General features: G+C 41.8%; 1 protein-coding gene across 1 annotated transcript in view; it reads right to left on the bottom strand.

The window, feature by feature from the left end:
• Nucleotides 1-3336: 3336 nt before the first annotated feature.
• Nucleotides 3337-25697, bottom strand: part of LOC131084326 (uncharacterized) — a 47051-nt gene continuing 24690 nt past the window's right edge. The window contains 23 exon segments of the mRNA XM_058025692.1: nt 3337-3545; nt 4109-4295; nt 4680-4846; nt 5299-5490; nt 6445-6552; nt 7213-7350; nt 7677-7791; nt 8497-8719; nt 9133-9269; nt 10530-10665; nt 11332-11369; nt 12126-12206; nt 12348-12517; nt 12712-12781; nt 13409-13451; nt 14154-14194; nt 15663-15794; nt 16192-16328; nt 17304-17376; nt 19833-19916; nt 20558-20617; nt 21469-21583; nt 24411-24621. Coding sequence (XP_057881675.1) covers nt 3337-3545; nt 4109-4295; nt 4680-4846; nt 5299-5490; nt 6445-6552; nt 7213-7350; nt 7677-7791; nt 8497-8719; nt 9133-9269; nt 10530-10665; nt 11332-11369; nt 12126-12206; nt 12348-12517; nt 12712-12781; nt 13409-13451; nt 14154-14194; nt 15663-15794; nt 16192-16328; nt 17304-17376; nt 19833-19916; nt 20558-20617; nt 21469-21583; nt 24411-24621 — 2867 coding nt within the window.

Genomic DNA, 25697 nt, shown 5'->3' with positions numbered 1-25697 from the left:
ACAAGGAAATCATAAAGAATGATCTGATCTACTTGATAGACTGGCCTGATTAACCATGGTAAAATTTAATGCACTGGAGTGTGAGTTATGATTAAAGAATTGCCAAATGTATGTTTTAATTTCCTCCCCCATACAAAAGGCAAGACTGGAGTGTGTAAAAATCTAACTAACCAGCTTATGGAAGACAAACAACTGGTGAGAAGCCTTTAATAGCAAATGAGGACAACTGGATTCTATGTATAGAAACTGGGAACTCATTTATGTGTAAGAATATAAGAATAACAAATGTTAATGTCTTAGTGTGTAGCATTAATGGGAAGGGTACTGGAGTCTGCATTTGATAAAGGGACAATGAAGAATTGGAACGTGTGCAAGAGATGAGAAAAAGCTGGATACATCAGATAAAGGGGGGGGGTTTATAATCAGAATTTGAAGGGTTGCATCTACTGGTTTGACAAAAAGAAGGCTGTGATGTAAACTTTTTCTACAAAATTGATCCTAATAAAGAAACAGTGGTTATGCAATGGCTTTTAAGGTGCTAGGAAAAGATGTAATGTGCTAATATCTGGGCTCTGACCAAAATAAATGAGGCTGGAAACAAGGTGCATATCCATTGCTGGAAGATGATCACTGATCACAACCTAGCTCCACAAAATGTGGTGACTTCACCATTCCTGATATCTATAATACAAGAGGGATCATTTTTCTTCAAGATAGACTTTGGTCAGCCACAGATCATCAAGACTGACATTTCAGTAACTGCATGGCAGGTAGCAGTCTGACATCTATCAAGTCTAGCAACATGATCTGATGGTACTTCTGGCTTTTATAAGCCATGGAAAGAAATCAGATCAATAATCTAGTATAATATAAGCTCATTTGTTATTTTACTTGTTCTTCCACAGCCTAATAGCAATTCATCAGAGTTACACAACTGAATATCTCTGTACAGTGTTATAAAATGGACTTATCAAAGAAGTGCAAGCTGGTAGGACCATTTAGCAAGCAAAAGTGGGAAAGCCCAGAAAGCTGTCCCTGGACTTTCTGCTAAAGGCTTATTATGTACTTGCAAACAAGGATTGCAAAGGCAAAGGATGCAGTCAAGCTAGGTATCCCTCCAGGTTTAGTTTTACATCCAACAACTTTGCAAGCATTCTTCCCCTCTCCTAGGACCTTCCAGACTTATTTACTGCACTCCTTGCTGAACTTCCTCTTCAGGTTTCACATGCAAAAGGTGTAAAAAGCCTCCCTCAAACTTGTTGAATCTTCAGTAAGGCCTACCAGAAAATGTATAAAATGAGACATTTTTTTAAATGACCACAGTGGATTCAAAAAGCCTATCCATTTGATGGGCATCCTAGAAGAAAAGACAAGCACAGAGCCACATACGATATACCCAGCTCCCCACTGGCTTGGGAATGGCTGGAGCTGGAAGCATTGGTGATATCTGTAAGGAAATCACATCTGCCCTGCTTGTAGCTATAAGAACCATCACCTGAGATGTGCACACTTACCTTGCAAAGAAAGTGAACTGCTCATGAGAAAATCAGTCCTGCCTCACTACAACAACACAAATTCTCAGACTTTAATTCTGGAAGGATAGGTACAAAGTAAAGAATTGCTGAGAGGCAAAACCTGTTTATAATATACAAAAAAAAATATCTTCCAAGAATTTACCCTGGACAAACCACACTATTAAAGCTACAACTTTTCAGCAGTACAGAAATAAAAGCATGAGTATATCCAGAGAGCTCCCCCGTAGGCACAAGGCAGGCATTTCACAGGCACCCCTCCCTGTCATTAACACTTCTCCTCTCTATTCTAGAACTGAGAGCTGCACAGAGCACTGCTGTCCTTGGCTGGCCTGTTGTTGCAGAAACGCTGTGTCCCACTGCCTCTGCCAGAATGATGATGCTGATTAAAGCTTCAGAGTAACACAACTCAGCTAAGCACACTGTGAATATCTTTATCAACTTGTTTGGAAAGCAAAGATAAAATCCTCCACGCTAGCCTTGAAATGCAGCTGGCCGCCACAGAGGCCACGCCAGCAGCAGCCCACCCTGCTACCAACACTTTGCCATGCAAACCCAATACAGGAAGACACAAGATACTCCAGAGACAAGTATGAATAGGGGGAGGAGTGGCTGGAGAGCAGCCCTGCAGAACAGGGACCTGGGGGTGCTGGTCGGCGGCAGGCTCAGTATGGGCCAGCAGTGTGCACTGACAGCCTGGGATGCATCAAGCACAGCATTTCATATTCTAGTCTGCATCTTCTGCATTCCAAAGGATTTTAAATGGTACCACAGGTGGTTTCAATAGGCAACAAATTGTAGATAGTCTACTGTTAAGTACTCTGAGAAACTCAATCTAAGTTTAACCTTTCAACGTAACCTTCTAAAAGCACTACAGCAAAAAAAACCCCAAATCCCAAAAGTCCACAACCCACAGAGAAACATATAACCAACCAAAAAACCAACCCAAAACCTGACAAGCCAACAAGATATTTACATTGCAGACTGCAATGAAGTCTCCCCTCAGCCTCGTCTTCTCCAGGCTGAGCAGACCTAGTCACCTCAGTCACCCCCCATGGGCTTCCCCTCAAGGCTTTGCACGGTTTCAGTGCCCTTGTTCGGACACCCTCTCATAGCTTTCTATCTTTCTTGTCACATTGTAGCATCCAAAACACTAAGGACTAGAGGTGAAGCCAGCCCAGTGCAGAGCAGAGACAATCCCCTCCCTGGCCTGCCTGGTGACGCTTGGCCTGATGCACCCTAGGCCAAGCTTGGCCCTTGTGGCTGCCAGGGCACTGCTGGCTCATATCCAGCTTGCCACAGACTCCCAGGTCCCTTTCCACAGTGCTATTCTCCAGACTGCATGTGCTTTTCTCTAAGCATGCAGCCTGCCATGACCCCAGTCACAAACCTGCCCCAAAGGCTGCTGCTTGTCTCAAGACCACCTTGCAAATACAAAACACAAGCCAAGTTAATAAAATATGCTTTTAATGTGGTCTTCCCTGAAGATGTCAGGCTTAAACACTTAAAGCTCTTTCTCAGGGCAACGAGCACCATGTTTATTATCATTTTAGCACCTTCTTCTTTGTGGCTGCCCATCCTCTGTACCACACAACGATTCATACTCCATTGTTGTAGCTGAATTGCAACAGATTTCTGCAGTGAAATTCTTCGGAGAAAAGGTTTTTCTTCAGTCTTTTGTTCACCTGAGATTACCATTTAGTGGGATTGAGCAGGAATGCTTTGAAGCCTGCTGGCCAATAATAAGAGACCTTCAGTCTCTCAGCAGGTTAAAGGACTTAAAAGCGCCCTGTCTTGTCTGACATTATTTCTTCATCTGCCTTTTCCGTGCCACTGCTGTGCGCAAGGCCTGTAAAATGAGGTCCTCGTTGTTGAGGATGTTGTATTCACCCAGCTGAACCAGGCAGTTGAACGCCTTCTCAGTGTACTGAAGGGAGTATGTTGAATACGGGGAACAGCAGCCGTAGAGATCAACTTTGCCATCTTCCATCTCTGACTCTGAGCGCTTCTGACCTGCGAGGAAGGGGTGAGAAATCACTGCTGAGAGAAATCACCCTGGTCATGAGCAAGCAAACTCTTAACAGAGGAAGGAAAGGAGGTGTCTCTCCACAGAGAGAGTTCACAGCGTAAATTACTTGTTTGACTTTATTTAAAAAAAAAAAAACCAAATAATTCTTATTCAAATTGGCAGCTCAGTCCCTGGCTCAAGTGCATACCAGACTGGCTTCACAGGATGAGGGGAGAAAAAAGGGTGATTATTCTTGTATGGGTCTGCTGCCTAGTTCTTAGCTGTACCTGAAGGTACCTACAGTATGTATCTATGGAAGCACACATTAGTAGAAACATCAAGGTTACCTGAAAGCTAATTACCTGCAAGATAACTAGCTTAGGGATGGAAACACCACAGCCCTTGCATCAAATCTCACATGGTTAAAAAAATTAACTTTAAGCAACAGAAATGCTTGATGTACTGAAAAGAGTCAACAGTGAAGTTCAAGAGTTCGAGTATTATATACACTCCTTTTAATAGGCTGTCCATGATGTAAAACTTCTTTTTAACATGTTTGCGTACTTGCCTGGTGCTTTGTATTTCTGGAAGGTATCATTAACTAGCGGGAAAAATAGCAGTACTGGTGCTCCTGGAGTCTCAGCACCATCAAAGAGGTAACATTCCTTCAGCTTTTTCCTGTCTTCTTCACTCAGGTCCACCCTGGGAAAAACAATTCCCTGCTCAGAGCAGTACTTGCAGGTCTGGTCCAAAGCCTGGATCAAGGAACAGAGCAGTATTAAGACTTCAAATAGGATTTTAAGGGTCGGGATTTCCTGGGGTCCAGTAATAAAGTAGATATTTTCTAAGTTGCTTGTGCAAAAGCTCTTAACCCCTAATAAAAAGCACTGTGACACTGGACAGAAGATTTTTTGTGATTTAATGTTTTCCTGAGTCTTAGCACAATACAGTTTATCTACAAGAAAAACAAACGAGACTACATGCAGCCTATAAAAGATGCATTGTGCTTCACCATTAAGCTAAAAATGCTAAAGGTTAAGATTTTTAGTAGGACCAATATAAAAAGCACCTAAGTGTTAAAAAAATTATAGGTATACACATATTGAAGAAGACATAAAGACTGTTTCAATTACTCCCACCTGTATCTGGGATCCTGCACTGTAATTTAAATGCAGGATGACATCCACCTTTCTCTCTGGTTTTAAAAGTGGCATGACGCTTGTATTGATGAAAAATCCAGTATCTACCAGAGAGAGGAATTCATCTGATTGTGTCAGCTGGTTGGGAAATGTGTCTAACACAGTATCTGAAAGAAAAGAAATTCTTGCTGTAAGTGCAATACCACAAAACTTGTTGGCCTGTTTTTCCACCCTTACACAATGTCCATAGAGCTGGTTACAGTCCTTGGGGAAGGGAGATTTGCCATATCCCTTCTCTTCTTCCCTCTCAGCTCCACATGCAGTTTTGGACCTGCAGTTCTAAGATTCATGAAAGGGGTTTACTGTGCCTCACCACGGAGTGTGTCTTGGAAAAGAGGAAGGACCTGGTGGCCCAGCCTCCGGAGGTGAGTGCCACCAGCAAATCACTGATACGTAACTCAACACCACGCCATGCTACGTCCCGCAGTACGATCAACCATAGATTGATGTTATAGAGATTCCGCCCAAACCTGGCCTCCAATCCCAGTAACGTCAAATCTGGGGTTTTGTTTTGTTCAGCCGGTTTATCGTCTCCCCAGGCCCGCAGGCCTCCCATTACCTTTCCACCTGCGGAAGTGGGCGTTCTCCAGGTACTGGTTGTGGATCTGGAGGCCCCTGAGGAAGTTGTGCTCCTGGGCCAGGCAGACGCGGTCGGTGAGGGCGGCGCGCAGGGCGCTGCCCAGGGGCCCGGGCGGCGTGGCCAGCCGCGTGCGCAGCTCCTGCGGCTGCGCGGGCAGCGCCGGCTCCTCCTCTGCGGGGAAAAATGGTGAAGTCCACCTGCCCAGAGCAGGGACAGGCCTCACGCAGTCGAGGTAAGTAATGAACCCTGATGAATGCTCTCTCTCTTTTTTTAAAGGACCAACAAGCATTAGGTGACCGAACAAAACAGAAAATGAGAAGCTACTCTCACTAGACAAATACCATTTCCTTACACAGTCTGGACTTGGATTAAAACCCCCAAGATACAGAGTCAAGAAATGGTGAAGTCCGCCTGCCCAGAGCAGGGACAGCCCTCACGCAGTCGAGGTAAGCAATGAACCCTGATGAATGCTCTCTCTCTTTTTTTAAAGGACCAACAAGCATAGGTGACCAAACAAAACAGAAAATGAGAAGCTACTCTCACTAGACAAATACCATTTCCTTACACAGTCTGGACTTGGATAAAAACCCCCAAGATACAGAGTCAAGAAATGGTGAAGTCCGCCTGCCCAGAGCAGGGACATCCCTCATGCAGTCGAGGTAAGTAATGAACCCTGATGATGCTCTCTCTTTTTTTAAAGGACCAAAAAGCATAGGTGACCAAACAAAACAGAAAATGAGAAGCTACTCTCACTAGACAAATACCTTTTCCTTACACAGTCTGGACTTGGATAAAAACCCCCAAGATACAGAGTCAAGCAGCAACAAAAGTCCGCTCCGGACATACACACATTGGTGGAACAGGCTTTGGAAAAGGACATGTATTGAGCTTCTTTGTATTACTGTACCTCCCACTTGAAGCAGTCAAAATTGTTTTGCTTTATTAATAATTTACAGATCAATATTATTATTTCTTAACATTTTAATCATCTGCTAGCATCAGTGTTGACCCCTGATAGATCACAAGATCAGAGATTTTTAAATTATTTATTTGTACTTTGCAGTATGAGACATATAACTCCATTTGACGATAAATACACAGTGAAAAAGAAGTATGGCTGTTTACCTATATTGTCAATATGGTCCCGGGTCCACCTGTGCCAGAAATCTTCTGATGAATGGGACAAATTCCAGATATATAACACATTGAATGAAAATAAACTACTCCACATGCCTGTGAAAGAAAAGAGCTTTCTAATTCAAACATTCACATATCATGAATCTCAAACTGTTATGATGAAATTCATGAAGTTTGTTTTTTGTCATTTTGTTTTAAAAGCATGGTGTGTCATTTGTATTTGGCTGCTGGGTTTTAGACCTTATTTTTGATATCCAGTTTTTTGTCTATGTTAGACAAAAAGATCTTTATGGAGATCTTTGTGAATTAATATGGAATTTGTTTATAGGGAGCATGCAAAATAGTGACTACCCGTGAGACAGGCAGTAGGCTTGGAAGTTCACCCTTCTGGGGTAGCATGGGCTGAACCATGGATTCACAGGGACCTCAATTTTGTTGTTGTACTGGAAGCCGTACTATATTTTAATTCAAAACCAGGTTTAATAGTGTAAATAACTACTATAAATAACTGTCCCTCTGAATTTTCTTCTTTACTGTAAACTGAATCCATTATAGTAAGTATTAATTTGGCAAAAATATATTTATCCTCTCTGGTGAAACTGCCATCTTAGTCCTCCACCTATTTTATTAGAGTGTAGTTTATATAGCTCACATTAAAAAAAACAAAACAAAACCAAAAAAAACAAAAAAAACCCCAAAACAAAACCCCCAAAACAAAACAAGCAATAAAATAATTTGTTGTTTTTAATAGCTTACCTTCCAAAAAGCAGATCCTGGATTCAGGGACCTTCTTCATCAATCGTCCCATGAAGAACTCGCTGCCAAAATCCTCGGTGCGAACAAAAACTCCATATTTTTGCAATCCTACCTCATATGGGGTGAACTCCACCCATTCTGTAAAAAAGTACCCAGAGAAGAGAACAATGTTTTATTACAGCCCTCAAAATAATTTTTGAGTCTAATATTTCGGACCAATAGCAATGAGTTATAAGCATGCTACAACTGAAAACTCATGAATGTGGAAAGGCTTTGGAATATTTTTGAGTCTGTTGCATAGACAGTCAAACTTTTACCTGACCACAAGGGTATTATATGAACACACATCAGCTGAGATTCTGGTCTTCAAATAAGAGGGGGTTTTTAGGCTGTCTAAAAAGACTGTTCCGTGATTTACCACCTTAAATATAAAGATAAATGACTCCAAAAAGTCTCATAATTACCTTTGAAATCCAGAGTGCTGTAGTTGTTCTTGACATTGACTGCAGTGTAGATAGGAAGTGGGTTCTGACCACGATCAATGGCCCGTTGCTGATCAGAGAGTCTGTGGTTGTCTTTCTGTGATTCCAGAAATACGGTTACACTGAGACAAAAATTAGCATGGCAATATTCTCTGCATCTAAGCTTGCAGGGCAGAAAAATTCCTGCCTCTAATGTATGATGTGCGCTTGGCTTATCTTCTGAAATGTTCCAGAGTTTTCAAAATTCCCATAGACATTCTGCTACTGAAAGAGCTGCACCCATCCAATCCGATGCCAGATTATTTGATGACAGATTAAGATGAAAATGGAAAGGAATAATACAGAGCAGAAAGCAATACTTTTGATATAAAACATGTTATTGCATTGTGCTGCAGCTTTATGGAGGACCTCACACCTTTCAAAACTCTGCAGGTCCTTTTGTTAACACCTCTGACGGGCATGCCTAATATCTGCAATTTTGTTATTTCTAAACAAGTAATTTGCAGAATTTGAAAACATTCTAAACTGTAATAGACTTCAGTAATACTATTTCATTTAACTGAATGTTAGTCTTGGAATTTTCTCAGAAAAATATACTCATAATTTCACAAGCAAGAATGCTGATTTCCACCATGGATGAGCATCTACAAGTCTGGTACCAAAGTTTTGGAAATGGCTGCATATTTGCTTGCACAGTCTCAGAAACTCCTTTTCTCAGAGCCAACAGAAAAATACCTTCTCTAGAAACAACTTTTCAGAAAATGGTAAGCCACAGTGAATGCTGCTTTATGATATACTGTACCCCATCATGCAAAAAAGATTCCAGGACAAGCCCCCAGAAATCTATAAAAGATGTTTTGCGGCCCTCTCTTTTCCGCTGGCACAGCTGCTTTTTGTAATACTTCAAATATTCCAAGGAGAAGGAATTTATTTTGCATTTTGTCATATGTTTTCGAGCCTCACTGATTTGCTTGTCGAGATCCTTTCGTGACCAGTCAGCATCTCTGTACAAGTTTGACATGGTCCTAGGAAGAGAAATCCATGTTGAAGAGGGATAAAAAGCACACCAAGGCTTGAGGTAGGCAATAGCTACATTTAATGTTTCTGGTTTAAGTTCTTGATTAATGCTTCCTTTCTTCAATTCCCTATGAAACTGTCATGTTCCCTTTGAAGTCACAGTCATTACTCCTTTCAAAACAGCTGGAACAATTTTCTACAGACCATTCTCAGAAAAATGCTTGTTTTCATATAGTTGCAAATTATGCGACTTTCCCCCAAGGAAAGACTTTATTCTGTCAATTTTGGAAGAAGATCACGAACGCTCAAGAATATGCTGAGAAGCTGGTATAGGTAAACTACTGTACATGAGCCCCAGCCTCCTTCAGCACTTTGGTGTCACGAGGGAGATTCCAGCCAAGGGCTGCCCAGCGCCACTCACCACGTGGTACCAGACAAGCCAGTCAGGTAGGTGGCACAGTCCAAGATATTGAGCTTCTTGAGCCCCCTGAGGCTGCCGTAGAGTGCGGTCAAGGATCTCATCCCTCCTCCCGTGGTCATGATGGCCACCACCGGGCTCTGCGCAACACAGGGACAGAAAGGGCTGGCGTCACACGGTGGCTGCACCTGACCTCAGAGTGATACATAAAGCCTGGCACCACCACCTGTGCCCAGCCACAGACTCCTTTCTAAATTATTTCTACTGAAATATTATTGGAAAAAAGGCTCCCAGTATTACCAGTTAGATTGTGCCTGGGCCAGTCTGACCCAGTCTGACCCTCGCTGCTGGGCCAAAGGCAGCAGCTGCGGTGTGTCACCTCAGAGATACCTTGGCTTGCTGGTGGTTGCAGCTGGGCACTGAACAAGTCCAGGCTTGTTAGGACCCCCGTTTACCTCAGGAGGAATGGCTTCAGGTGATGGTGAAGAGAAAAAGGAGAGGATTCTGCTGGAGGGTTTAATGTCCAGAGGTTTATTCCATGGTTACAGAGGTCTGAACGTGAGCAACTGCTCCAACAGAACTGAGACCGCATGGTCTCATGACCTTTTTAAGCTCAGGGACAGGGGGAGGGGAGGTACAGGTGAGCACCAACCAGGTGAGAGGGGCAGGGTCTCAGGGGAAGATGACACCAGACAGGCCAATGACCCCTGGGCATAGGGGCATCCTTTGAACTTGACCAACCACACCACGCCTTGCTGGAATGTTCAGCCTGATTGACAGGACTCACTCAGCATGGGGGCAAGGGGGAAGGGAGAGAGACATAGGCACACCTGGGGAAATGACCTGGAAGGCCAAAATGGGACATTACAGCACACCACAACAAAATATAACCTACCATTTATTTTATAAAGGAGAGCAGGAATAGAAGCAATGACCATTAGAAATCTGACACTTGTCTCCAGTGTGTTCAACAGAGATGTTTGGCATGAAACAAATAAAAATGCATTGATTCAAACCAAAAGACACAGTAAGAGAGGAAAAAAATCAGTTGAAACAACAGGAATTAAAAAGAAAACTCACAGGCTGAAGAAAGGAGGGACTATCAATAAGGATAACAATACTAAAGAGTGTGGAAGAAGCCATTCCTATATAAGGAATATCTGGTCTGACTTCCAAGACAGGTGTAGCAGGAAAAGGGTTAAACTCAGGATAGCAACTGCAAAGGACACAAACAGCAGAGTGAATTTAGAGGTATAGGGCAGTATTGGAGGTATATATAAGTTTTAAGATGAGGAAAGATCAGAAAAACTTTTAACCATGAAGAAAAAGAGGTTGTATTATGCCATTAAGTTCTCACTGCTAAGCACTGCTGAGATGTTTTAAATGTTTTCCCTACCGACCTCATGGTCCAGCAGATCCTGTTCCAGCTGCAAAACCTTCTTCAGAGCAGGAATAACATAATTCTTCCTTTTGCAGAGAAAGTCTTGTTCCTGTATGCAGAGGTCAAATCCTAAACGCACATCAAGGTGGTCTGGGCTGAAGCAGAGATCAGGAAAAAAAAAAATCCATTTTAGTTTTGGTAGAAAAACTAGGAGTTTCCAATGCAATGAAATGAACCTGATCCACAAAATGCTGCATTTACAGGAGGTCCCTTTCCTACACTCCCAAGCAAGTATACAATGCTGCATGAAAGAAGGATAGAAAAAATGACTGATAAATTTCTAAGCAGCTATCAAAATAAAACCTAAGGAAAGACATTTCTGCAGCTAATTTCTGAGATACCTGCTGTCTGGATTCTCTCATATTTTAGTGAACTGAGAGCTATAGGAAAAACTTCTCATACTTTCTTGAATTAGGGAGAAACTTTTCCTACTTCATAATCAACAATGCCACGTGATAGGCTGCGCTCTAGCCCAGTGTTAAAGGTAAAAGACTGTGCTGACCGTAACACTGGGTAGCATAATTGACTTGTAATATTATGTTTTCTGTTTTATGCATATTTTTTCATTATTCAGGTCTCAGTATGGGTTATCTAGATGTATTACACTATACTACATGCAGTTGCTTCCAGCTCATGTGAATGCCACATCACCTGGTCACACCACCTACAGTCCAGCTGTGCCTCCTCCCCAGTAAAGAGCCTAGGGTGAGGTGAGTTCAGCTTAGTAAAAGTTCACCTCCAAGAGTGGCCAAGTCTCTTACCAGTCTTCTGCCTTCGCATATAAACGGTATCTTTTATCCTGGAAAGCAAGAATGTGAACAATGTGAGTGCTGACAACCTGCTTCCTCCCTGCAGCCTGAGCAGGAATTTTGTCTTGTGCTATCCTAGCAATGTGGGTATAAATAGGTGCTCTGAATAATCAGGAGCTCACATAATCCAGCAGCCTATGCAAATTGACTGCAGTGTTTTACTGAAAGGGAAGCTGTTCAATAATTTTTAATGCTGTGCAGTAAATGTAACATCGGAGGATATTACAGGATAAATCTGCTGTTTACAGAGTCACGATAATGTACACCTTACCCATCTCTGCTAACAGTACCTCCTAGGCAGCCTGCCAGGACTATGATTCTACACAGCAGTATTTGTTCCCCTCTTTCTGTGGCTTATACTACACAACAGTATGATCCTTTTATCCTACATGGGTTTTTAAAACCATGAATCTCAAAGTGTTTTGTAAAGCATCGTCAGCATCAGCAGGAGTCTGATGCTGCTGCCTCAGTCAGTTCAGGTGCCCCGCTGGTGTGTGAGAAGGGGAAGAGCAGATCTTCAACATTCACGTGGAGTAATACCAGGATGGAGTAGCAAGATGCCCCACCTCTATTCAAACAGAACAAGGTACAACCTGGCCTAATTGCTGAAAGACCCACCACTGTTAGGCTGTGGTATTTTGTCTGCAGGCTTTCATTGTTAGAAAGTACCATGGTAATCATCAGGGGGATGCAGATTTCCATATCCAGGTTTCTCAGCCTCTCCCACTAAAAAAGCAGGCACTCACCTCTGCTAAGATCATGTTTTTCCCACTTGGAATGGAATGAAGTTCCACATTTGGAGAGCCTGTATCGTACACACATGAGTGCTGAAAAAATACAAATAAAGCAAGGTTTATATTGTAAGGAATGTTACTGTCTGCCCACAGTGCGAATTAATGGTGTCCATTTATGGTGTCTAATATTTTACATGCCATTATTATGTTTTTTAAAGCTCAGTTGTAACATACTGAGGAGGGAGGTCCTTTCTTCCCTGGTAGTGTAACATCCAGCATTGGCTGCTTGTATCTAGCATAGTGGAATTTGGCAGGACAGGAGGAGCTGAAGAGCAGATTTGATCCCAGCACAATGTCCTGGGTGCCTTCATAAGAGCCTTGCACTTTAAAGGAGAATTCTTTTTCTAAGAAAATGACACAAAAGCAGACACAGATTAGTTTTCTCATCAAAACTGGTAACAAAAATTCACACAGAGTCTATCATAAGGCTCTTCTCATGTTTTGGATTTGTTGGGGCTTTTTAATTCTTACATTAATCCAATTGTGCTCATAATATTAGCACATCAGTTAAAAATAGCTGAGGGAGAAATAACCTTACTTGATTTCTTCTCTTTTTTCTTCTTTTTCCTCTCAACCACCTGAACTTCTAAGCAGCAGATTTTGCGAGACTGTAAGATGTGAGCAGTAAAATACATCATGGCAGGGAATTTTCCAATATGACATTCAGTTTCCTAGTCTAAACGGGACACAACCAGGGCAAGGCAGGAGTGCAGTGTGGATGAACAGGGCTTGCAGAAGGGAGAAGATGAGGACAAAGTGAAAAACAGTACTTTCAGGATCCCAGGGATGTGAGGATTGTTTTAAACACAATTCATGAGCAAGCAAAGATAATAAAGGAGAAAATGTCAGGGATAGGAAGTCCCTGTGTGAAAAGCAGTTTTGAATGTGGGAAATTATATGTGCATGGGACAGGACAAACCCTCTCACTTCAGCAATATGGGAATTTGGGAGGAGTGATGTCTAAGGAAGCATTCACTGCTGCACTGATGTCTCAGACCTAAACCATGTGTTTCCTTTGCAACCCTGAAAGGGTGCTGGCATGGGGGATTTCCATGCTGTTCCAGGCACAGCATCTCCAGAGGTGCCATCCACAAGGATGTGTCATGATGAAGTGGAAAATGGCAATGTTTCAGTGCTGGCTGTCTCAGTCAAGGAGTATGTTGTCCTGATGACTGTGAGTCAAGTGAAACAAGTGTGGCAACAGGACAAGAAAGATGATGAAATACAACACTTACCACTAGCACTCCATTAGTAATGATGGTTTCAGGAGGGCCTGAACTAGGAAACAGAAACACAAATGCATTTACTAACTCATTAAAATTACAGTATAGTTCATGAGCCCCACCCTTCTCCTGATTTTCCTCTTGTATATTTTTACCTGCATATTGGATTTGAAAGAAAAGTCCCAGGAGACTTGTTGTACAAGTTTCCTCACTTTACTATGTCAAGGCACAATTGTCATCCTACTGGCTCATCCGGTCCTGGAGCTCAGCAAAAAAAAAGCCAAAGGTGCTCTGAGGCCAAACCATGTAGCGATTCGTGCTGAGTCCCAAGCTAAGGCCAAGGATGGTTTCATGGAATCCACTTTTTTTTTTTTTTTTTTTTTTTTAATCATGCTTTGTTGGACAATGAAACAATAAAGGCATTGGATCAGAAATCCAATGTATTATTCCATGTTGTGTTTCAAAGGGAGCCGGACCCTCTTGCTGATCTCAAACACAAGCACAAAACAAACCAGCAACATTCTGGTCGTCAATAGTGTTCACTACATTAGACAAAGAAAAGGTTTTAGTGTGTTCTCCCTGTTTGCCTGAAGTTCATGGGAGGTCATCCTGGCATTCACCCATTTGTCAACACAGCTCATAGCACAGATTCCTTGGGAATGATGCACTCTGAACAATCAGACTAAATTATTTAATGCCTCTGAATTGCTGTTTCTTTTTTTTTTCCCAGCTAATGTTGCATTTCATGTTTACTCACATATTATCCAAGACAAATCCCATCTCCAACTCCTCTTGTCGCTGGAAAATAAAGAAAGGAAAATGATTTTGGTACTAGTTTACTGGCAATTTTCATAATGCAGGAACTCATTCTCACAATCTGGGTATGCATGCACTGCTTGTGACCAGCAGAGCATTTAAAAGAGAGGCACACACCACCTCACATCTGTGTGTCTTTAGCCTCAAGACTCTCTAGTGATAGGAAGCTTGTGGATGGCTGTCATAGCAGTTTTTAACACAGAAATTGTTAGACTTGCCTGCTTCTGGCACAGACCTAGGAAGAGATGTCTCATTCTGAGTCTGCCAGCAAAAGGAAAGGGGATGTGCTGAAGGGGAGAGCCAAAGCCTTCTGGTGTCAGGAGGAGAAATGGTGACATGCTAAGCAGTTGTGGAAGAGGAAAATCTCTTTGTCTGGCAAAGAGTTGAGGTCTTTGGGACAGAGGTAAATGAAGGCCTGGTCTGTGAAGTGGTGAAAAGAGTATAATCCTCAGGGGAAAAAAAAGCAGAACCAAGAGGAAAACAAAAGTGGAGACAGAAGGGATGATGAACAGCAAAGTGAGATCATGCTGTACGCTACTTAGTTGCTCAAATTACCCACTGAATTAAAGACACCAAGAAGTTAATAATATAGAACAAAAAAGTTTACAAAGGCTTGAAGAGTATGAGCTCTAACTGGTGTAGCTGTGCAAACACAAAAAGAAAAGGCTTGGATATGGCACCTGTAATCACTCAAAGTGATCAGCTGGGTTACAACTAGCCAAAGTTTTAATTTCGCCATCACTTAGTGAAGTCCACACACTGCTCCTTTGGTATTTTGCAAGGAATTAAATTGTCAAATAAGGCATTTCAAGACAAAGAAGTGCAGTGTGGAGCTTGGGTGTGTGTTGATAAGGTAATTCCTCAACTGAGGGACACACGAGATGCACAAGAAACTGGAAGGGCATTGGAAAAGGAGAATGATAGACAGAACATACTGGGAGATGGGATGTACAACTTTCAGTCTCCCTGGACATTCAAAATTGGATTATTTCTTGCTGCCAAGCTGGGTGGCATGACTTAGACTTTATTTAAACACCCATGCCACATTCCATAATTAGCAACTAGTCTGGCTTGACATTTAGTTCTGATCACAGAGCTTTTACTTCCTAATTACTAGGCTAAGTAAAAGGTTATGACAAAGGCATCACCTACTGGTGTGGACACCCTCCTTGACCCTCGATGGGGACAGGTTCAGCAAAGTCACAATTTTGCCAATACACCTGAAATTTATGAACCTCTGTGGCAAACACCGAACCCTTGAGTGTGCCTACAGATCCAGGAGTAAAGAGGTTTTCCCATGTCAGAGTGAAAACCAACTTATTTTTATGTGGCTGGGCAGCTGGCACACAACAAAGAAAAAAGGCAAAATTTTACAAATAACATTTTAGACAGAAAAGCTAACAAACACATTCTTTTGCTAAGCTATTTAATTTCTTATTTGGGACCTCACCTGTGAGTCACACTTGAAGTGCATGAAGACTTCCTCTCCCAGGGAAAGTTTGGCTATGTCAAAGTACACTGTGAAGAGGTGGTCATCCCGAGTAACCACATCCTTATCATAGAGTGCCAGCTCCAGCACATTCTGGGAAAGGAAGGAAAGGCCTTTAGAAATATGTCAGGTTTTATTCGAAGCAGGAGATCCTGGGGACAACTGATTGAGTCAGCTGTTGTGAGAAGTGGGAGGACATAAAGAAAAAGAACAAGAAGGGAAGGAAGTGGAGAGGAAATCAAGTCCATGCCAGCACCTATGAGGTGGAATGAGAGGAAATCAGAGACATTTCAAATGCCATATTCTACCTACAGCTGAGAGAGACAATCGTCTTTCATGGCATGGAAAACCATCACGAGGTATGAGTTATTCTCACATCTTTCTGCATCTTTCCTTGCCTCATGAGAAAATTGCTTATGTCCCTTTGCAAAAGGATAAAGCTTCTCAGTAGCTCCCTTGGTCAGTTACCAGAAAGGTCCCAGTTCAGTACCTTGACCTGACTTTGGATCCTGAAGTAGAAGGTTTCATTCCAGACTGGATCTTTGCAATTCTTGATGGCTTTAGTCTGAAATTTGTCGTTTGAAGCAGTTGGCAGCCACAGGCTCACATAGCAATCAGTTTGGCTCACTGTATTAAAAACACAAACACATCTAAAATGAGCATTTGCTCTAGAAGAAAGAATTAATTGAAGAATATGAAGTTGTGTTTTCTATGATACAAAATGACATATTTGTTTCACCATATTTGTTCTGTTTTCTATGATACAAAATGACATATTTGTTCAACATAAACAATACAATTTAGGTAGGAGGAATGGAGAAAAAGGGTGACATTACTTTTCTCTAGATAAATGTGATAATAAATATAAAAATACATTAAACAAAAGGGTTTTCTCTTCCTTCTATGTCATCAAACAATAAGTTTAGCCAAGGATAAAAAATCCAGGACAAATGCAGGAAGCATTAAGGAAAAAAATTATATCTTCTCATTTAGCCAAACAGAACATTAAGAAAAAGCTTCCTATTTTCCGCATAAGTAAAGATACAATCTTCTATTATATTTTGGTTCCAGGCCAGCAGAAGCCAGAGGAGCTACAAAATGTAAAAACACCTGATGGGCTTTTATCTGGGCATGCTGGCACACAGAGAATTAGGGTACGGTAGTTTGGATTATTTAGCATTGAGAAAACTGAATACAAGCTAAACTTGAGACAAACCTTCTCATCTTTCGGTATTTACTCAATTAATGCAACCATTTTGTGTTTGTCCCATAAATGTACTCCAGAGGAAAACATGGGAGATCTTGCCACATTTTTTTGCTTTCAACAGATTGCAGAGCTTTCACTGTTCCTTTTGGGGACACAGAGAAATGTGCGTGATAGGCACAGCTGTGACCTAATGGAGTTAGCTCAGAACAAGGGCTGATGCAAAGAAAAGCAACGCACTCTGTGTTCACTGCTGGGCCCAGCACACCAACAACAGAACTGTCTCCATTCATGGAAGAAATGTAGAAAGCACCTCTTCTTGCAGCAGGACTAGCTAATAGCCCACAGAGGTGAGAGGACCTCCATGAGCTCCTGTGTAGAACACTACAGATACTTACAGACATCTGCCTGGTGGATGTTTCTTGCTCTTATGACTCTTACAGTCAGTAAGTAACACAGAGAGGATTCTATCTGCAGGGAAAAAAACATACAAAAGACAGGAATGAATGCTAACATTAGATAGCATATTTAGAAGACAGAAGTGATAAAGAGAGATAAACTCCCAAATCAGGAACAATTTAGTTGAATTTTCAATTTGATTATGAAATGGCCAATGCATTTGTTTCCCTGCTAACATTTAAATCAAGTACTAGACAGAAATACTTCTTTTCTTCTAGAGCATGATATGAGGATTAACCTTATTAGAGCATTTATTTGTTTCTTATCTAAAATCTGGCTGCACAAAGTGCTAAGATTCAGCACTTGATTTTAAGATCTGAGAAAGAGATTGCTGCTTTGTGCTTCCACCATGCTACTCACTATGCATGAGTTTTTAATTTACAGGGATATAGCTGCCCTCTTGACCTAAGGTCACCTCTGACTTCTTGTGAGAAATTTCTCTCTAGTTTTGAAGTATGTAAACTCTTCATGTCTTGAGCTTCTTTGCAATGTTTTGCCTAAGAAGTGTAAACAGTGTTTCACACCAGATAAGAAACTCCTGTTTTCTCTTGCAGCTTCCCTCTTTCATACTAGACCATGTTTCTGACCTCATGCATGACTTCTTAGCCTCTCACATTGCTGTTCTGATCTCATATTGGAGATATGAGTTCATATCTCCTCTCCCTTTACCATGAAATAAACAAATAAATACCTTCCAGATAACTTATTTTTTTCTACTGTCATGGAGAGGGGTGGAAAGACACAACATACTGGAATATAAATTCACAGGAAGATTTTGTTCCAAAAGACCTGAAAGACACTTAGCACAGGGCCATGGACAGGTAAAGACTTCACCTATACTGCAAAATGACTATAAAAGACCATAGCCAGCCCTGAAGCGGCTTTTGCATGACACTAACATCATCAGACCCAATGAGAAAGAAGTGTGACACAGGCAGTGCAGGAAAGGAGAGCAAGACTTTGAGTTGGACTGTCTGAGCAGAACAATTTCGTATGTGGCCTGTTAATAATGTCCATTCACAAAAAGGGAAATGCCACAGTGTTCATAGGCTTAATGGAATATACATCCATGTGAAGTCTCTCCAAATGTTTAACCTGAGTGTATCAATGCAGGCAGCCAGGGCTAATGAATACAATGATGTTGAGATTGGAGGCAGTCAGAGAGTAGTCTAATGAAGAAACAGTAAAATCAGCCTTCAAGTAACCAAAGTATCCTGCTCTGGGAAAAGGCACCAAGAATATTTGTACTGTGCAGCCGCACACCAGGTCACTGGGTGTGCAAATCAAGGGTGTCAAACCCCTTCAGAGGGTCCCAAGAGTGGCTGTGGATCAGACCACCAAGGGCACTTGAATTCATGTCTACAACCTAACTCCTAAAGGCACAGAAATGAGGCAGGTACAGAAAGTGCTCAGTAATTGCAGAACCAATAACTGATGCTGCCAGTGACTGGGTTTGGAGAAAACAATTCCTGGAAGGGCTCAACTCAGTTTCATGGATCAGATCCCCTGGAGCCTGGATTATCTTTGTGGTAATCCCAATGCGTCAAGAAGGCATTGCAGATTGAATAAAATACTCAGGCACGTGGATGTGCCCTGTCATGACCAAGGAGCCTTGACTATAAATCACATCACAGAGCTATAAATAACAAATGACCAAAATCCTGTCAGCTTTGTCAATTTTGCCTAAAATATTTGAGGTGTTTGGTGTGTTCTGAAACTGCTGCAACCCCTGAAGCGTAGAGAGTTGTATTGCAGGGTGTATTTTCTCATCTTTGGGTTTTCCATCCAGCTAATCAATAAAAGGTTGGCTGTTTCTTAAACTGTGAGCACAACACCTGCTGCTCTGCAACTTTACTCATCACAAAACAGAACAAGGGAGATTTCCTAATTATTACTAAATGGCCTCAAACTAGAGAGAGGAAAGGTAAAAATCTTTTCTAGCACATCTATACATCTAGTCCTCTCATTTCCTAGAGAGATTTCATGTCTGAAGGTTCCTGGAAATCTACTAGTTTTTACTAGAGGCTAGAAGAGGGGTTAATTCAGGAAATCAGATGTTGAAAATCCACTTTAAGATTCTGCCATACTATTATGAGAATAAATGGCATAATTTCCCAGCTCTTGCTTTCTACACTGGCAGGAAACTTGTCCTTGTGCTTTAGCAAGACACATACGGAGAAAGTCTATTGAAACCCATCACTTTAAAGATATCAGTCTTATTTAAACAGACATTGTTCCCCATGTGTCAAGGACAGGAAGCCACACTGGGAATTTAACATGAAGCAAGACTATGTAAGTAGAATGATCAAAGTGATAAGTGGGACAGTGTCTCATGGAGGGAACTGAATGGGTTACAGTAGCTAATTACATTGTTTGGCAGACGCTGAACCCTATCTGCCTTCACCCAGCCTCCACCCATCAGCAAAGTCGCCTTTACAGTTTCCTTTAGAAATTCTCCTTTGCGGTACCTTTGTAAGAGAAGTCCACTGTTTCCCATCAGGATTCAGCTGCATAGCTCCGTCTCCTTGTTGAGAGGTTTGAGTGATTAGCTCCTGGAACAAGAAGGGCCAACGTTATCCCTGAAAAAACCATCATTTCTCTTAAAGACAATCCTCTTTGGGAATGGAGAACATCAGAGCCACAGGGACAGGGAGCCCATGGTCAGTGCTGGCTGTAGAGCCCTGGCAGAGCCGGGGTTCCCTGCAATGCCCGGTGCCACAGCCTGGGCTGTGCTTGCCCCACTAAGCCTGAGCAGAGGCGTAGCAGCCAGGTAAGGCCCGCCCTTCATGACACACGGGGAGGGAAGCAGCTCCTGGCCCTGGCTGTTAAAGGAACAGCAAACCCGTCTCCCATAAACACGCCCTGTTATTAATCTTTCATCTTGAAGTACGCCTCCATGTTACTTAATGCTTCTTCTAAAGTTGCATATATGGTGTCTCTCAAATTTATAAAACCCCTAAATATTCAAAATGCTCCCCTTGTAAACAAGCTCTTACTCCCCAAGTAGTTTTCTTTTTCTTTCTTTGAATTACTGTAACTTTAAAAGTTGCAATATTAAAGCCTTGACTTCCTTCATCCTGCACAGAATCATTATAGTCAACGGTAGGTCAATAAATTAGTGTCATCTTTACACTACTTGCAGCACAACCATTTGAGATCCCAGATGCCTTGCTTTGCTCTGCACCCCTCTTACCTGAGACAAAATCCCATCTCGGTCCATTCTGGTAGCGTTCACGCACACATCCAGTGTTATCTGTGGCAATGCAATCTCACATCTCCCAGCTTCCACAGACACCAATGGTTCAAAATGTCCCAGGTGCAGGTGAGCAACTATTTTATAAACTGACTCAGAGCCCCACCTCTGACGGGTTTCTTAAAACCAGTTACTCCCCTCCCATTTTCTTATGGTAGGAAGCTGAATCCTGTGGTCAAATAAGTAGGAAAAAAATACCTTTGGCCATATTGCAGGTGGAAGTATTGTGTTTGAGTCACTTTGCCCTAGACTGGCCAATGGCAGGTTTAAAACTAAACATAAGAGAAGGATGCCCTCTTACCTGAGCACTGAAATTTCAACTTAGCAAGACCTCAAAGCCCACAGAAATATATACTCTGCAAATAAGATACAGCAACAGTTCATAAATTGAATTTAGGTTATCTGTGACAGTAAGTAGATATAATAAAACAGCTAATGAGAAAAAAAACCCAAAAGAGAACACTATTGGTCTCAGACTAAGCTGGTTATTGCAAAAAACAGTTTAAGGCTTTCTGAACTACATGCCCCTACATTCCCAGGTCTAGGCATGCAGAGCAGCACACTCATATGGTGGTTTATATCTACTCAGCCAAGGTCCAGCAGGGCTGGTTCTCTCCTCAAGTCATTGTATTCTTTCCCTCTCCTTTCCTATTGCTTGCTATAATTATTTGTGTGTTTAGATGTAGAGTCCTGAAGCAATGACCTTCCTTAGCTTAGCTCCACACTCATGAATACTTCTGCACCGTTTTATGGCTCAAACTGACTCTGGCCGCAAACTAGCTGCATTTGAGCACCTGTGTCTGACCCAATGAAACCTGCCAGCCAGATGCAAAACTCAGCCCTGACCTCACGCTGCCCTCCCCAAAGTCCTTGGCACAACTGTGGCACCACTGCTGGGGCAGGACGCCTGCCCCTGCCCACACACTGCTGACCCCCGTGCCATTGAAACTGCACGGCTCATACTTGCTGGAAGAGGATCAGAAAAGGCAGACAAAGACTGTTGCATCATCAAGGGATCATAACAGATCAAACTTCCTGGGGAAAGAGATTCTTTTGATTTCCCTGCTTCCCCAGTACGTCATCTCTGAGCAAAAAGATGCTCATTCCCTGAGCATTCTTGAGCTTACTGGTCAAACATTGCCACCAGCCATCACAGGTCCCCTTTGCACATTTCCATGCAAAATAATACCAACAGTCATCACAGCCAACTTGGCAGAATAAATTTTTGCCATGGGGTACAGTATTTTGTGATGTCATGAAGGGTGGTTTTGTCACACATGGCATGTTTCCTCTCGGTGCCAGCTCAACACTGCAGCTTGATGAAATGCATTTTTCATTAGGTCACAGAAAATTGGCAGCATTGGCATGTCAGTCATGTTTAAAGACAGTGCTTTACTATAATGTCTCATTGGAGGGCAAAACAATTAACCAGACTGTTTACCAGCACTGCACCTCTGAGGCTCTCACTCCCTCAGTGCCAGTGGCCAAAAAACTCTCATTTTCATGGACAGCACTTGCAATTCACATTAGAGACAGCCCTTGCATGAGGGAGGGACCATAGTTCACTCCACACTCCTGCAATCCGACTCTGTGACATTCCTTTATCCATGATGCTCACAGCAAGTATTTGGTATGCTCTTTGCAGAGATAAAAACAGTTTTGTTTTCCAGGAACAAGGAATGTTCACACTGTGAACCTGAAGCATATTACTGAAATGCCTGAATATGTGGAGCAAGGCAGAATTTTCATTTTGCAAACAAGCCTTTATTGTCTTGTACTGTATACACAAAATTTTTGCATGGAAATAACATTTCTTCAGAACTGGAGGCGGCAAGAGTTTATGGCTAGAACCTGTTTACTTTTTCACAACAGGGTTTTCAGGTAAAAATGGAGGTAAATCCCAGGATTATATGCAGAGCACATAGCATTATATTTCTGACTATGACTACTAAAACTACCATATAACAACAACAAAAAAAAAAAAAAAAGCAACAAACCCCCCCCCCCCAAAAAAAAAAAAAAAGAGAAGTGCATAGTTGTTCAAAACCTGACAAGTTTCAAATGTTAATATTTATGCCGTGATCTTTAGGCTGGCAATATTGGGCTACAGTTGCACAAAAATGTAAGTTTTGTTTTGACATAATAAATGACTAAATTGTTGGAAAAGTCATTGTGAACCGATTTGTAAAGATAATTCGTCGTCACTCCTTGCTAAAATGAAAATCCTCAGAGTGTCATTTTGTAATGAGTCAAACAGGTTATTTGGCTGTGAAGGAACCCTGTTATTTTCATGTTGGGTTCCCTGGGCTGACGAGGTAGGCAGTCTATTAAAAAGAAGTTATGTTTCAAAACAAAGATGTTTTGTAAAATATTAATATGAAATGTTTCAACTTACCCAAGCATTTTCCCTGGTTTATTTTAGTCCCATATTATAATATGTAGTTGATACACTTTTTTTCTGACTGAATAGACTCTTTGTTCAAAATTTTCCCAGTTGTCTCTAGGATACAAAACTTTATTAATAAAGTGTGTTTTCAATTTGACTTGCTCCTGGAATACAAAGTTGTTATGGATTTACAATTTTTACAGCTCACCCTCAGCACAGTTTAGTATAGTTTAAAAAAAGACACTTGCAATAACAGGGAAAAGGAAGGAAGTTTATAAATGCAAGCCCTCAACAAATGTAATTGGTGTTTTTGTGATAGATTCCATACATGGTCTTCAGGTTGTTTTAAGATGGTCTTAGTTGTTTCAGACTTCTGACTCAGTTCTACTCAGTTTGAATGGGCAGAACTAAACAAATAAGAACAAATAAGAGGGTTTTTTTTAAATAGGCATATGACCTAAACTGTTACACTGAGTAACACAGCAAAGTTTTCATTGTCTATTGGAAGTAAAATATTTTCAAGTACTTTCTCTTTTTAATTTAAGAATGGTATTTTATTATGAGAAGTAACAGGGAAAACAAGTTCCAGGGTGTTTTATTCTGAAAGCTTCAAATTGAAGTGTTAAGGTTTCATATATTTTCTCAGTACAAACCAATTAAAACTCACATAAATCAACAGGGGATTTTGATGCGCCCAAATTACACCCTTTGCTTTTAAAAAAAAAACTTATGTGAAAAGTCTTATGCCACTTCCTCCTAAGTTGCTCCTTCCCATCACATATGATTCATTCACAGCCCAGGAGAGCCCAGGATGTGGATGCAAATCGTGGGGCTGGTTGTGAGCACACACTTGTCCCTCTTTACATTTCCAGCCTCTGTGGCTGCTCTTTGGGACACTTGCAAAACAGAGTTGACTCAGGGATCCAATATCAGCTTCCAGCTGTGTCTCAAATTCTCTTTGTTTTCCAGGGCTGGTCATACCTTGTGTTCCACAGAGCAGAATTGTGGGAGCAGATGTTTATACTCCCTTCTTATGGCCTCTAGGTGTGTTGGCTGTGTTGTATAACTGCAGCACTGTGGCAATAAAAAATTATTTTCCTTTATGTCGTATATTATAATAAGTTAGCCTTAAAATCACACTATTTAAAAAAATCTAACAAGTATTTTAGGCAAAGAGTGTTCTACAGATAACCTTAATTTATGGAACAAAACGTAAGTAGAAATTTCCCACACAATGTCTTTGCTTATAGAGACCACTTCTTGGGAATGGAAAAACTCCAGCAAACGACTCCACTGGCTGGGGTGGTTTCTGTAGTGCAGAACAGCCAGTGTTTGAAAAAGCTGTGTCCCTTCTGGGTCCCAGAGCATGAAAAACTCCTCTGAGAAGATAAGGGCAGTTGGACAGGCAATCAGCACATCTTCTGCCTCCTCCTTTGCATCGCTGTCTGCAAGGCCTGCATAATCATCTGAGAGTTGTTGAGGATGTTGTACTCGCTGAGATTGAGCAGCTTGCGGTAGTTGTCGTCGGTGTATCTGACTGAGAACATGCAGTAGGGGGAACAGGAGCTGGTCAAATCCAGCTGGCCTTCCTCCATCTCTGAGCAACAGCGCTTGACACCTGAGAGAAAGAGTTGTTGTTGCTGTGACATGATGTTTATCTTAGCCAGTGTCAAACTGTCCATAAAGTGTCAAAGAGCACGACTTTTCCCCTGAAGAAAATTCATAGGGTTTAAATGCAAACAGTGCAGGTCATATTCACCACCCTAGTCAAGAGAACATTGTGAGTCTCAAGTAAGGAGGGCACAAGGGAGAAGTGAGGGATGGCATCACTATGTTCATCTACAGCTTACTCAGAAACATTTGTCTCATTAAAGCCATGGATCAGACAAGGATGTCAGCCTGCAAGGGCACTCCAAAAGCCAGTGTCCATGCACTGCAGCTGGGATTTCTGTGAACCCTGGGCAGCTGGGATTTCTATGAACCTCAGTCAAAGAAGATTATTGCTAGTAAGAGAATAGAATTTAAGTGAGAAAGGAGCAACAGAAACATGTGGAAACTGAGAGTTCCTTCAATGCTGAATAAGGCCCAGGGCACCTGCCACCAGGATCCATCTCTGCCTTTCTGATTTTTGTGTCACACAATTCCACAACAGCAGTATTTTGGGCTTAACCTCCCTGCTACCAAGGAGCAGAGCAAATGCATCCCAGTAAGCTGCAGTAAAGAAGAGGAGTACAAAGCAGATGATCTGGCAGAAAAGGAGTGACAGGCCCTGAAAACAGCACAGTCAGTACAATGATCCCTGGGCTGATGCTGTACCAAAATGAGACCCACTAATCTTAACGTTATTGGAGTTCAGCCTGAAAGCCAGGCTTTCTCCCCCATCCCTCATATTGGGGAGGAACTATGGTTCCTCAAGTGTAGAATTAAAACCTGAACAATAGACAATATATGCAGTGGGAAATAATCTGAGGGAGCTATACCTTTCACAGGAAAAAAAAAACTTTTGTAAATGGGTAGGACCACTTCAAGTAACAAATGGGAGAGAGGTGAAGGTAGACACCTTCCAGCAGACACAGGCTGTGCTGGTTCTCTTAAGGCCACAATGAAGACATGAGTGAACATAATAGCTTTGACAGGGATGGGAAAACAAGTTCAATTAGCTAAAGAGCTCCCCCATGAACCCAGTGAACAAAG

The sequence above is a fragment of the Melospiza georgiana genome, chromosome 6, assembly GCF_028018845.1.
Source record: "Melospiza georgiana isolate bMelGeo1 chromosome 6, bMelGeo1.pri, whole genome shotgun sequence".
NCBI lineage: Eukaryota > Metazoa > Chordata > Aves > Passeriformes > Passerellidae > Melospiza > Melospiza georgiana.
This window is presented reverse-complemented; position numbering and strand designations above follow the sequence as displayed.